This window comes from Phycodurus eques, chromosome 1 (assembly GCF_024500275.1).
Source record: "Phycodurus eques isolate BA_2022a chromosome 1, UOR_Pequ_1.1, whole genome shotgun sequence".
In the NCBI taxonomy this organism is placed as follows: domain Eukaryota; kingdom Metazoa; phylum Chordata; class Actinopteri; order Syngnathiformes; family Syngnathidae; genus Phycodurus; species Phycodurus eques.
Genome location: NC_084525.1, coordinates 47,650,608 through 47,663,769, shown reverse-complemented (window position 1 = coordinate 47,663,769; position 13,162 = coordinate 47,650,608). Strand labels below are relative to the sequence as shown.

General features: G+C 43.6%; 1 protein-coding gene across 1 annotated transcript in view; it reads left to right on the top strand.

The window, feature by feature from the left end:
• Nucleotides 1-13,162, top strand: part of LOC133412615 (DNA (cytosine-5)-methyltransferase 3B-like) — a 28,353-nt gene that overhangs the window by 11,472 nt on the left and 3,719 nt on the right. The window contains exons 3-17 of the mRNA XM_061696075.1: nucleotides 77-221; nucleotides 1,408-1,490; nucleotides 2,686-2,799; nucleotides 4,035-4,175; nucleotides 4,288-4,446; nucleotides 4,524-4,631; nucleotides 5,088-5,235; nucleotides 5,320-5,442; nucleotides 7,120-7,164; nucleotides 7,280-7,359; nucleotides 8,248-8,360; nucleotides 11,494-11,677; nucleotides 12,223-12,307; nucleotides 12,391-12,536; nucleotides 12,640-12,730. Coding sequence (XP_061552059.1) covers nucleotides 77-221; nucleotides 1,408-1,490; nucleotides 2,686-2,799; nucleotides 4,035-4,175; nucleotides 4,288-4,446; nucleotides 4,524-4,631; nucleotides 5,088-5,235; nucleotides 5,320-5,442; nucleotides 7,120-7,164; nucleotides 7,280-7,359; nucleotides 8,248-8,360; nucleotides 11,494-11,677; nucleotides 12,223-12,307; nucleotides 12,391-12,536; nucleotides 12,640-12,730 — 1,765 coding nt within the window. The remainder of the gene's footprint in view (nucleotides 1-76; nucleotides 222-1,407; nucleotides 1,491-2,685; nucleotides 2,800-4,034; nucleotides 4,176-4,287; nucleotides 4,447-4,523; nucleotides 4,632-5,087; nucleotides 5,236-5,319; nucleotides 5,443-7,119; nucleotides 7,165-7,279; nucleotides 7,360-8,247; nucleotides 8,361-11,493; nucleotides 11,678-12,222; nucleotides 12,308-12,390; nucleotides 12,537-12,639; nucleotides 12,731-13,162) is intronic.

Here is a 13,162-nt window from a genome sequence, read left to right as displayed (position 1 = left end):
AAATATGTGATCCATGTTTTTTTATTGATTATTCTTGCTGCTGCTCATTTACTTGCGCTTGTGCCACAATCCCAAGGCGGAGGTGAGCCCGCCGCCACCCGAAGGCCTGTCGGAGAATGACAGCGGCGTAGACCTGACCAATGAGAGCAGCCCGCTGGCAGAGGCCGAGCCACCGTCGCCCTTCAGCCCCAAACAGAACGGGGGCGCCGCATCACCTCGAGGTACTGTAAATCTTCATTGCTTCAAGTTTTATTATGGTTATTTTTACTTCTTTTCATTTTAATCCATTATGCTTACTTTAATTGTTCAAAAAATGTTAGCTAGTAGTGTCTTTCAGCTACCTGAATCTTACTTGTGTCTTTTTTTTTTTTTCAAACATTTATGGAAAAGCTAACAGGAATGAGCGAGGAGCTAGCTGTATACGCTTTAATGTAAATAATTTACTGAATTTTTCATTTCTTAAATGCAATTTAATTTTGTATTAATGTTAATGGTACCGTGAATAAGGGAAAGCAAACCTTGAGGTAACTTTTTTATTTAAATTGTATTTTTTATTGAATTGTTCATTGCTTTTTATTAAATTCCTATTTTTGTTTTAAGGCAATGTGATTTTATTTATTATTTATTGATACTGTATTGAATTTATTTTTCGATTTTGATATATTATACTTTATGATGAAATGCATGTTTAATGAACTGTAGTTATAATACTATTTGTATTCATATTTGATTATTTATTTGTATTGTAATTTATTATACTTCATTACAAAATATATTGTAATGTACTGCTAATTCAATTATATATTAATGATTGTTTTTTAAAAATTTGTTGTACTTCGTGGCGGTCCTAACCCGTTTTTAGCGGGGTGGTCAGACTGGGTCCAGGAGCCCCAGTTTTGGGGTCCACTGGTGGCTCCTAGAACCGCCACTGGTTCTACTTTGTAATGATCTCTGTTTTAATGTTATTATTTTATCTGTATATATTTTTCACATGTTATATTAATAATGTAATACATCATCATATAATTTTAATGTATTTTTTTAAGGCGGCACGGTGCTCGACTGGTTAGCACATCCGCCTCACAGTTCTGGGGACCGGGGTTCAAAAGTTTGCATGTTCCCCCCGTGCCTAAGTGGGATTTCTAAATTGCCCGTAGGTGTGAATGTGAGTGCGAATGAATGTTTGTTTATATGTGCCCAGCGATTGGCTGGCGACCGGTTCAGGGTGTACCCCGCCTCTCGCCCGAAGAGAGCCGGGATAGGCTCCAGCAGCCCGCGACCCTTATGAGGATAAAGCGGTACAGAAAATGGATGGATGAATGTAAACCAAATGAAATGTTTTACATTTGTCCTTTTTACAAATGTTTTATGTTTTTTAATTCTTTGACGACCACTTTGTCTCGTCAGATGGTAACGAGTGTCTGGAAGGGAGGGCCAGGACCAGGAAGAGGTCCAAGAGCGAGGATGGCGCGTGGGACCCGTATACAAAAGTATGGAGGCTCTAAGCGGATTGCACGAGTCCAGTGTTGCCACAGTTACCTTGAAAAAGTAACGTCGTTACTTTCCTGATTACTTACGCTTAAAAGTAATTTACTGATTACTTGATTTCAAAAGTAACTTTTGAGTTACTTTCAGAAGCTGTCAAGTGGCAGGAGATATCACTTATCCACAATAAAAAAAAAAAAGCATTAGCTTAACCGTTCCCATTACTTGGTATAAATGTGGTTATACAATGATGTCATCAACATGAACAAATAACTTCGATGTGAGTGTCGTGCGAAGGCACATTAAATGAGCAACTTGCAGGGCAGACTTGACATGCCAAATAAGCCAACTAAATATAAACAAACAACTAAATATAAACAAACACACCATTCTCAGTGCACTTCTTTAAAGACTCTTAACTGATAGACAGACAGACAGAGACACAGACTGTGTAGCGACTCTGCCGATTGTGCGGGGGTCCATGAAGGCAACTGTGTGCCCGCGCGCATAGTGTACAACGAACCTTAGTATTGTCCTCTTTCGAGAAACTCGAAGTAGCGACTGTATTTCCAGTTTGGGTCTGCCGATCCCTCGTCCATTGTGTTTGCGCCGCTGGCTGCATGGGACCACGTGAGCTCATGTGCTGAAAACGTGCAACAGTTCATGTGAAGTCATTGCCCCGGACGGCTCCGTTTATAAATATTCAGCCTTTTTTTTTTTCGATCTCGTAGTTAGTCGTTGCGTGGATTTTAGTTAGGGATACTTAAGAATATCGTGTGTTTTGTCTGTTTTATTAGTCATTACTAAAACAAAGGCTGACAATTGGTCCACACTCATGACATGCACCGTGACTGAATCAAGTGTCTTGGTTATTGACTTGCCTCATGCGCCCGAGCAGTGTAGCTTGTTAATGATAAATATCTATCGTCTCAGTCGAAATAGCATATTTTAATATCGAAAGCATATTAAGATGAGGAATCTCGCAAATGAAAAAGAAACTGTCGGCAGATAATCGAGGGAACTGTAATCTGACTACTTTTACAGAAAAAGTAATGCGTTAGATTACTTACGATGTCACCAGACTGCATTTTTTTGAGTAACGCGCTACTTTGTAATTTGTAACACGTGACCAGCATCACTGCATGAATCACCATTAACCAAAACTGAACACTGTGTGTGCGTGGGTGTGTGTGTGTTCAGGACAAGTCTCGGCTGGCTTTGAGAGCAACGCCGCGCACCCGAACCATCTTCCAGGCCGGTCTGATGCCGCGCGCCAAACCTCGCAGACGTAAACATGAGCTGGTCGCCACCATGGTAAAAAAAAAAAAAAAAAAAAGAGAAATAGAATAGAAAAAGCCTTATTGGTCCTCCGATGGGGAATTCAAAGAGCTATAACAGTAAATAATCTAAAAATGATATATCTTTACAATGTCAGACAATGAGAGCAGATCTGAATGTGACAACTGCATTAACAAACAGTATATCAGCAGCAAGAATAGTCAGCGGCCTTTTCTGTGACAAAGTAAACCATACAGGCATCAATAAATCATGTATACATACATATAAATATATATATATAGACATACACACACACACACACACACACATACTGTACATGTTGCAGAGGCGTGCCAACCAGGACAGCCCCACGACATGCAGACCCTGCTTCCTCATAGGCACGTGTGTCGGTGGAATTGAGGAAGTCCCCGAAGGATTCTCCTCAGTTAGTCACAGCGTCCTGAGTGTAAACTTCTCGAGCGAGCAGGCATTCTCACCAAGCCAGGGAAAGTCTATCCGGAGGACGGCACTGGAACTCAGCGGCCACAAATCCAAATCTCGATGCAGCGGATACTTTCGGGCTTGATCCATACCGACTTTGGGTTGTTCTAAGACTTCAAGCCGAAGATTGTGATGCTCAAGTTTGGCATTTTGCTCAGTTGTGGTAGTAGCCGGCCTTCCGCTGCACGTTTTGTGGAGAATAAATGCTAGCAAAACTTGCCCTCCGCGTTGGAGCGGTGCGATGGCCGTAAAGCTTCTCAAACTGGCGCCGAACTGTAGCCCGGGATCGAAAAACCGAGCCGTGGGCAAGGAAGTGATATGCTTCCAAAAACTGCAAATCCTAAACTGTCAAATGCTGATGGCGTCACATCTGAATCATACCTGAAACAAAACGGAAAAGTATCATTAATAACCAATCATTGGATAGGATAGATTAGAAAGGGTTAAATGTGTATGAAAATTGTGTTAATTTGACAATTTCTATTGTATTATTTACAAGTATAACAAATACAATAAATACGTTTTAATTAAAAAAAAATAATAATGTAAATGCTCGGTGGGCTGGATTAAAGAACATTTGTTGCCCGTGGACGACACTTTGCCCACGCCTGTCCTATAATATGCTTTTGGTTCACTCGGGCCCACGTGCGAGGTCGCTGATGTCGGACGGTTTCTTAGGGTGTCCCAAATTCCGTTGTCCATGCGGCATCGTTGTGCTTGGCTGCGAGAAGCTCGTGGAGATTTTGCTCACTCCTCTCTCCGTCCGTCAGTGCGAGGGAGCTTCTCGGGCGGTCTCGTCCCGGGGGGTCGCCGAGGTGCCGCGTCCGGAGTTTCTGGAAAACGACTCCAAAGACTCGGCCCGAAGCAGCGGCACCGTCGCGTCCGGCTGCGACACCCACGCCGAATACAATGTAAGGATCGCCGTGTGTGTTTGAAAGGACACCTGTCTCTTCGTTCGGGGGGGTCCAGACTCGGTGTGACGGGGGCATTACTTTTACATTTACTTCCTCTGGGTGTCTGCAGGACAACAAGGGCTTCAGTGTGGGTGAGCTGGTGTGGGGAAAGATCAAGGGCTTCTCCTGGTGGCCCGGCATGGTGGTGACCTGGCGCGCCACTGGGAAACGGCAGGCCAGCCACGGCATGAGGTGGCTGCAGTGGTTCGGGGACGGGAAGTTCTCCGAGGTGAGGAGCCTCGGCGAGAGATGGAAACCCGCATCGGGCCCGACATCAGCCGACCGACCGTCTCTGTGTTCTCGCAGGTTTCCGCCGACAAGATGGATTCCATCACAGCCTTCGCCAAGTTCTTCAATCAGGCGTCTTACACCAAACTGGCGTCCTACCGCAGGGCCGTCTTCCAAGCTCTGGAGGTAAGCTTCGGCCTCCCACCTCCGACCGCAGCCTTCGGCCTCCAACTTCTCCAATCCTTTGGCTGTCTCCCATATTGTATGTGTGTAAATGCTCTTTGGTCTGTATGTGCTCTGTGGTCGGCTGGCGACCAGCCCAGGTGTACCCTGCCTCTCGCCTAAAGTCAGCCGGGATACGCTATAGCTCATCTGTAAGCCATTGATTTTTAAGGGTAAAGTATTAAGATTAGTTTGAAATGATATTAAAGTGTTTTGGCATCATAGTTTGTGGAATATTTACAATTTAGACTCTTAAGTTTGGCAAATTATTTTTACAAAATGTAGGGGTTGGTGTTAATTACTCACGGCTTTTCAGCAAGAGTTGCTCGCGAAGCAGAATGCTAACCAGCTAAGTTAGCATAGACGGCACTGAGAGTTGCTAGCGGCAAGTTGTTGAGCTCTCGTCTCCTTGCGGTCCAGATGGCCAGCGTCCGGGCAGAGAAGAAGTTCCCCGTCTGCGAGTCGGACAACCCTGACGAGCTAGTCAAGCCCATGCTGGAGTGGGCGCAAGGGGGCTTCCTGCCCAAAGGCCAAGAAGGACTCAAACCAACTCAAATGTGTGGCGTCGGTGAGCAGTTAGTTGCCTATCGTCCACCGCTTCCACGACGTGTTCTCGTGGCTTGACTGTGTGTGCGTGCGCTCATGTGTGCAGACAGCGCCACACTTAACATGCAGGTCCTGGATGTGTCGCTGCCCGAGTATCCGCCCAGCGCCAAGCAGCCCAGACTGAGCGTGTGCAAGAACAAGGTTGGGCCCGAGGAGTCGTACAGCAGAGGTGAGGTTCAGTTGGGCCCGTTCGCCATACGTATTTGCAGGTAGCAAAACATCCTATTGCGCTACGGGTGGACTAACCTTTCTTTGTCTTTTGACAAAGGCAGAGCAATTGAGAAAACAGAGTAAATGGCTTGAATGATGTTTTTAGCCATAGTTTGAAGGTTTGAAGGTGTCACTCGAAAAGAAGATGTCACGTGAGGTAAATTGCTTCTAAGAGTTCTCGCTGTAATTTGCGTTTCAACTGGTAAATTGATTGAAAAAAATGGATGTGATCATTCAGGGACTGGCTAACTAATTGACTTTTCTGTTCTATGGAGATTTGGTTTCCCGTCTGTTCCTTTTTAAGTGGCATTGCTGTCTTGTGATCTTCTCTGCACAATTATTTATAATATCCACTCACTCCACTTGTCCTTCTTCCTTCCAAATGTATGTCCAGATGCTTCCAGGTTCTATACAGATATCAGAGTCACCTCCTTGTAATCTAGTTTAACTAACGCAAGAGGCACAAATGAAATCATTGATACAGTAGACCACCGCTATTTGTGTGGGATAAGGACCAGGCCGGACCGCCAATAGTGAAAATTTGCGGATAATTTAAAAACAGAAATCTTTTTTCTTTTTTTCTTTTTTTTTGGCGAAAATCTTTTTTTCCTGCTAAAACACGATCGACATGAGGGGAACTATTTTCATATTGTCTTTGCATCTGACAAGAAAGAAGCCCAGTTGAACACAATCCCGGAGTCAATCGTACTGAACATTGCCAAAAACATGGAGGCCTTTGCTTTTCTTTACAATATAAGGACCTTTCTAATGCCTAGATCAGACTACAGGATTTTAGCCCCGATGTTGGGCCGATTGGGTATCGCGGGCGATTTCCCAGATGCGGCCCGACGTACAGTATTTTGTCGGGTACGGCAAAACCTCTCGTAGCGTGACATAATCCACGACCATCGATTTGGCCCTACGATAGCCCGATGACGCCAAAATGAAAAGTCTATGTTTGATTTTTTGGGGGGATATCTTGCATGTAGCGTGACATATCAACGACAACCCCCTCCTCCCCGACGACACACCTTGACGTCACCCAATAGGATTACGCATTGAGACCGGCGCTTCGCCTCCATCGCTCGCTGTTGTCAACATACTTGGTCGGCGTTTTCGAAATGCATTCACACGGACAAACCAATGTTTACCGAAACTTTAGAGCATGACTCGACAGAATGTTTACAAACGAACGTTAGTGCTAGCACTAGCTGACTACGTTTTGTTGCCTCCTTGTATGTGAACTAGTGTACCTCAAGCTCTCCTTGAATGGACCGCTCACGACGTCTCTCTCGAGCACCCGCTGACGACACCAGATGTTGTTTTCCTGTTTTTGTTCTTTTTTTTTTTTTACAACACAAAACTGTACATTGCCGCAATCAGTTGTTGTTGCTGTCACCATTGCCACAGTTATATCCAGTCGTGGCGCGGTACCGATGTGTATAATAATGTAATCTTTCTATGGAAGGTGATGCAAGTTACTGCTGGTAAAGAAGGAAGGGTACGGAGAAAAAGTCATTAACATTTTAAATTGGATTGGGGGGAATTATAAGATCTTATTTAAAGGCTATCACGCCCAGCCCAAGGTTTGAAGTGTGACCCCCCCCTCTCATCGTCATGGTTGTGCTTCTTCCAGAACAAATGGTCAATGAAGTCCTTGAGAATAAAAGAAGTATAGAAGGTAAACAAACACTTGTCAGCCATTCCACACTTTTCTGTATTGTCTCGCAATGTGCTCATTGAGCGCGTGTGTGTGTGTGTGTGTGTGTGTGTGTGTGTGTGTGTGCGTGTGGCAGAGTTCTGTCTCTCGTGTGGCAGGATGAGGGCAGCAACCTTCCACCCGCTCTTTGAAGGAGGCCTGTGCCAAACGTGCAAGGTAACAACAACACAACAGACAGTAGCAATTAGGCTAGCATGAGCAGCTAACGCTAAAGCTTCTTGTCAAACAGCACAGTTCTCAAATGTACCACATACTCTTACAGGATCCCAATCAAAGACCTTTGTTTACAAAAATGTGGTCAATATCAGCTGTAAGCTAGCAAGCCTAGCTTACATAGTAGTCTATGTCTTCACTCGGGGCGACAATGTCTTGTCAAATATCAAAAACAGACTAAAATGTACCACTCACAGACCACATCAAAGTCCTTTGTTTCCAAAAAAACACTGAACACTGCACTCTCGGAGCACAGTAAGAGCATCAGATTGAATTACCGAACGTACCCCTAGATATTAAGACTACATTTGGCAGCGCGCTGTAGCACCTCTGCTAAACGACGTGCCTACTTGGTGGCCATGTTGGGGAGGTTGACGCGCTCATCGAGGGCCATGTAGGGACATTGAAATCAAGTCGTAACTCGCTGATTTCGCAACCGATTTTCATGAGGTTAACTTTTTTGTCAATGCCAAAGTGTGCGCTATCAATACATTTTTAAAAAAGCAAAACCAATATTTTTTAACAGTGAAAGGATACTCCTCGTTTCTCATCATAATTGTGCGGTGTTGTACGCAACTGTACGCAGCACAATGTACCGTAATCCGTGGTCTTTTCGTTTTATTGCTCTGCACGCACACACACACTGACAACTTTGACCCTCCTAGCTTAGCGTTGTCAAGGCAAGCGGCTCAAAAGGGGCTTGTTACACCTACCTATTCATATCTGTGAATGCACTCCTATGTAGCACACACAATTGATCAAGATCCCAGTCAAAGCAGGGCAATAGCTAACTAGCTAGTCAAACTAATGTAGCAGTCTACTCCCATATAGGACGTGTACCTGGAGACGTCCTACATGTATGATGACGACGGATACCAGTCCTACTGCACCGTCTGTTGCGGCGGCCGAGAGGTTCTGCTGTGTGGCAATGCCAACTGCTGCAGGTTACACACACGCGCGCACACAAGTATACGAACACAGACACGCACATATATCCACACGTTCAGAACCATCCACACACACAAATATTATTGCACATACTTTCAGATACAGTACACACATAATGTACAGTGCTGTGAAAAAGTATTGGCCCCCTTCTCAAATTCTTATACTTTTTCATACTTTCCCCACTTTAATGTTTAACATCACCAAACAAATGTAAATATCAGACAAATATGACCCAAGTCAGCTTAAAATGCTGTTGGTAAATGTTAAAATGCTCTTTTTAAATGGAGGTTTATATATTTGTCTGATATTTACATTTGTTTGATGAGCTTAAACATTAAAGTGGGTAAACTGCAAAAATATAAGAATTTCAGAAGGGGGCCAATACTTTTTCATGGCACTGTATACTCATGCACACATACTGTATACAAATGCTCACATATACACAGACGCACAAATACAAATACAGTAAACACATGTAAGCACACACACACATACATACATACAATACATGCTTGTAAAGTGCACACAAATGCACCTGCGTACACATGCAAAGATACAGATATACAGTGGATATAAAAAGTCTACACACTCCTGTTTAAATGCCAGGTTTTTGTAATAATTATGTTTGCTAAAACACAATTGAAATCTCCCACACACATGTGGGAAAATGTGTTATGGTCCGATGGAACCAAGGTTGAACGTTTTGGCCATAATTCCAAAAGAAAAAATGTTTTGGTGCAAACACAACAGTGCTCATCACCAAGAGAGCACCACACCAACAGTGAAGCATGGTGTTGGCAGCATTATGCTTTGGGCTGTTTTTCTTCAGCTGGAACAAAAGTCTTAGTCAAGGTCGAGGGAATCGTGACCAAATAGCAGACAGTGTGAACACAAAACCTTCAGGAATCTGCAAGGAAGCAAACAAACAAAAAAAAGCACAGCTGTACTTTATTTCGAGTTCATCATAGGCACTTTCAATGTTGGCAGGTGTGTGCTGACTCCCTTTTAACGTGAGCTTGGATGCAATTGTTTAATTCTGATCAGCACAGCCGCATCCCCAAATATAAATGGGTGTGCACACTTAAAGCAAAGCAAAACAATTTTATTTATATAGCGCATTTCATACACAAACATTAAAAACATTTAAAAACAAAGGGGAAAAAACTGCTTATAAACATTTAAAACAAAGAGGAAAAAACTAAAAGTATAATTAAAATAGCCTGCAGTGCAAGAAATGTAATTTAAAAGTAGAAATGCTTTAAAAAGAATGAGAAAAAATACGTTTTTAACCTGGACTTCAAAACATTCACACTTGGGGATGACGTGACTTCTGTGGGCAACTTCTTCCATTTGTGTGCAGCATAATAGCTAAATGCTGCTTCACCATGTTTGCTTTGGATTCTGTGCTCACCTTTTGACCCGAGTCTGTCAATCTCAGAGACCTACTGGGTTTATAGTCCATTAGCATTCCTTTCATGTATTCAGAACCTAAACCATTTAGTGATTTATAGACCAGTAGCAGAACTTTAAAATCTATTCTAAAGCATACTGGGAGCCAGTGTAAAGACTTAAGAATTGGGGTGATATGCTCTGACCTCTTTGCTCTGGTCAGAACCCGAGCTGCAGCATTCTGAATGAGCTGCAGCTGTTTAATGCTCTTTTGGGGGAGTCCAGTCAGAAGACCATTACAATAGTCAAGTCAACTTGAGATAAACGCACGGATGAGCTTCTCCTGGTCTGCTTGACACATGCAAGCCTTCACTCTGGATATGTTCTTCAGATGGTAGAAGGCAGTTTTAGTAATTGATTTGATATGGCTGTTGAAAGTCAGGTCGAAATCTATCAGTACGCCAAGGTTTCGCACTTGGTCTTGGGATTTTAAAGAGTGTGACCCGAGGTATTTACTAACAGCAATCCTCTTTTCTTTATTGCCAAAAACATTTATCTCAGTTTTGTTGTGGTTTAATTGAAGAAGATTTGGGGTAATCCAGTTTTTTATCCGTTTTAGACAGTGACAGAACACCTCAATTGCACTGTAGTCATCATAATAATCTTTATTTGCCAAGTATGTCCAAAAAACACACAAGGAATTTGTCTCCGGTAGTTGGAGCCGCTCTAGTACGACAACAGACGGTCAATTGACAGAGAACACTTTGGAGACAGAAAGACATTGACAAAAACAGTCACTGAGCAATAAAGGGTTGCTAGTTATCTGGTAATGCCGGTACAAATTATTATTATGATTTTTATTTTTATTTCTTGACAATTGTGCAAAAAGATGCAGAGTCCTCTAGCACTTAGAGCAGTTCGAATGACTTATACAGCAATCGTCCGGTGCAATGACCATTGTGCAAAGGGCGTCGAGACTTCAAGGAGTGTATGCGGTTTAAAGTGACGAGGAGTGCGATCATCTGGGACAATGTTGATTGTGCAAATGTTGCAGATACTCCTCAGTCACTGTGCAAATGGGACAGATGCTATTCTGGAGACTCATCTGGAGATACTGCTCGATACGTATAACTTTGTGTCATCTGCATAGCTATTACAGTCAAATTTAAAGTTTAAAGTTTAAAGTTCTGAAGAATTTGACCCAAGGGTAGCATATACAGGCGGAACAGGAGGGGTCCAAGAACTGACCCTTGAGGGACCCCATAGATCATTGCCATTTGATGAGATTGAACACATCCAACTGTGACAAAATAACTCCATTCCTCCAGGTAGGAGGAATGGAGCAGTATATTATTATAATATTATTATTATTATTGCACTTGTTTCTTTGTACTTCCTTTCTCCAAAAAGATTTTCTTAATTAAGTTATACAGGGGCGGCACGGTGGACGACTAGTTAGCACATCTGCCTCACAGTTCTGAGGACCGGGGTTCAAATCCCGGCCCCGCCTGTGTGGAGTTTGCATGTTCTCCCCGTGCCTGCGTGGGTTTTCTCCGGGCACTCCGCTTTCTTCCCACATCCCAAAAACATGCGTGGTAGGTTGATTGAAGACTCTAAATTGCCCTTAGGTGCGAATGTGTGCGCGAATGGTTTATATATAGACTTTATATACATGTATACACACACACATACAGTATGCACCCATCTGCTCTCTGAAACACACACACATACCCTCTACAGATGTTTCTGCGTGGACTGTCTGGACATCCTGGTGGCCAGCGGGGCATCGAACAACGCGCGCCACCTGGACCCCTGGCGCTGCTACATGTGCCAGCCGCTGCTGACGTACGGCGTACTCAAGCGGCGTCACGATTGGAGCGTCAAACTGCAGGAGTTCTTTGCCAACGACAACGGACAGGAGTTTGTGAGTTGTACACTGAATTGAAGGGGGGGGGGAAGTGGCAAAAATGGTTGAAGTCTTTACCTTCTGTTTAATGGGATGATTACTGTATGTTTTCATAAAGTACAATATTATAGGCCGGCACAGTGACACGCCCATCATTCCGAAAATGTACAGGACAGTGGACCCCGGCATACTTGTGGTTTGGCAGCCGTGGATTCACCTATTCAATGTTTTTGTTTTATTTTTTCAAAAGTTTTTCCTTTTTCTTTTCTTTTTTTTTATCTTTCAAAAAAAAAAAAAAAGAAAGAATTTTCTTTTGGGGCGAAACCAACCCCAAAAAGGCCAATTGACTGTTTACCCCCTTAAGTCGAATTTTTTTGTGGTTTAACCAATGTGTCAATTATCCGGGTCCAGATTTTCGCTATTTGCGGTCCAGCCCAGTCGCTATCCCCCTAATAGCGGGGGTCCACTGTAATGGCAAAGATGACACCAATGTTCCACTTAACATCATAATGACAACAAATATGGAGCAGGATCCCATGTGAACTGGCTGACTATTTCTCCAGGAGAGCCCAAAGATTTATCCTGCAGTTCCAGCAGATCAGAGGCGAACAATACGAGTCCTCTCACTGTTTGACGGCATCGCCACTGGTAAGTGAAGGACAGGAGAGCGCTGCAAAAAAAAAAAAAAGTATCATCAGGTGTTCACATCAGTTGTGTGTTTGTTCCCGCAGGCTACCTGGTCCTGAGAGATCTGGGCTTTAAGGTGGACCATTACGTGGCGTCCGAGGTGTGCGAGGATTCCATCTCTGTCGGTGTGGTCCGACACGAAGGGAAGATTCAATATGTCCACGACGTCCGGAACATCACCAGAAAAAACGTGAGGGCCAAAATGTTGACGGTGTCATTGTTTTATCATGCCGTGCTGGAACACCGTGTTGGACTTCTTGAAAACTGTCCCTACATCATTTTGATATCCGCAGATTCAGGAATGGGGTCCGTTTGATCTGGTGATAGGAGGAAGTCCATGTAATGACCTCTCTATTGTCAACCCAGCCAGGAAAGGCCTCTTCGGTAAGACAACTAATAGGAGGTGAATATTGCGCATTCGAGCTAAAGTGACCCGCCACGACTTGCAGGGATACGGACCGAGCCCTGCCGCAAATCGTGAAAATCTGTGTATAGTTGCCTTTTTCCTAAAAGGGGTTGCAATTGCCTATAGATGCCATGAAATGGCGGAAAAGCAGAGGATCATAAAAAGGGGGTTGTACTATGTCTCCACGGGTTGAGGGGTTCAGAGTTAGAGATCACATTCCTATTCCTGGTATTCCTATTGCATTGATTAACGTATTTGCTACAGTCTGTAACAACACAGACAAGGAATAATCAGCAAAGCATTAATTCCATGCATCTAGCATGTACACAATCATGAACCCATGTCACATAGACGGATATATTCAGTTGTTAAATGAATCAACATAAACAAAGCACCTTCAGATGAAGCTC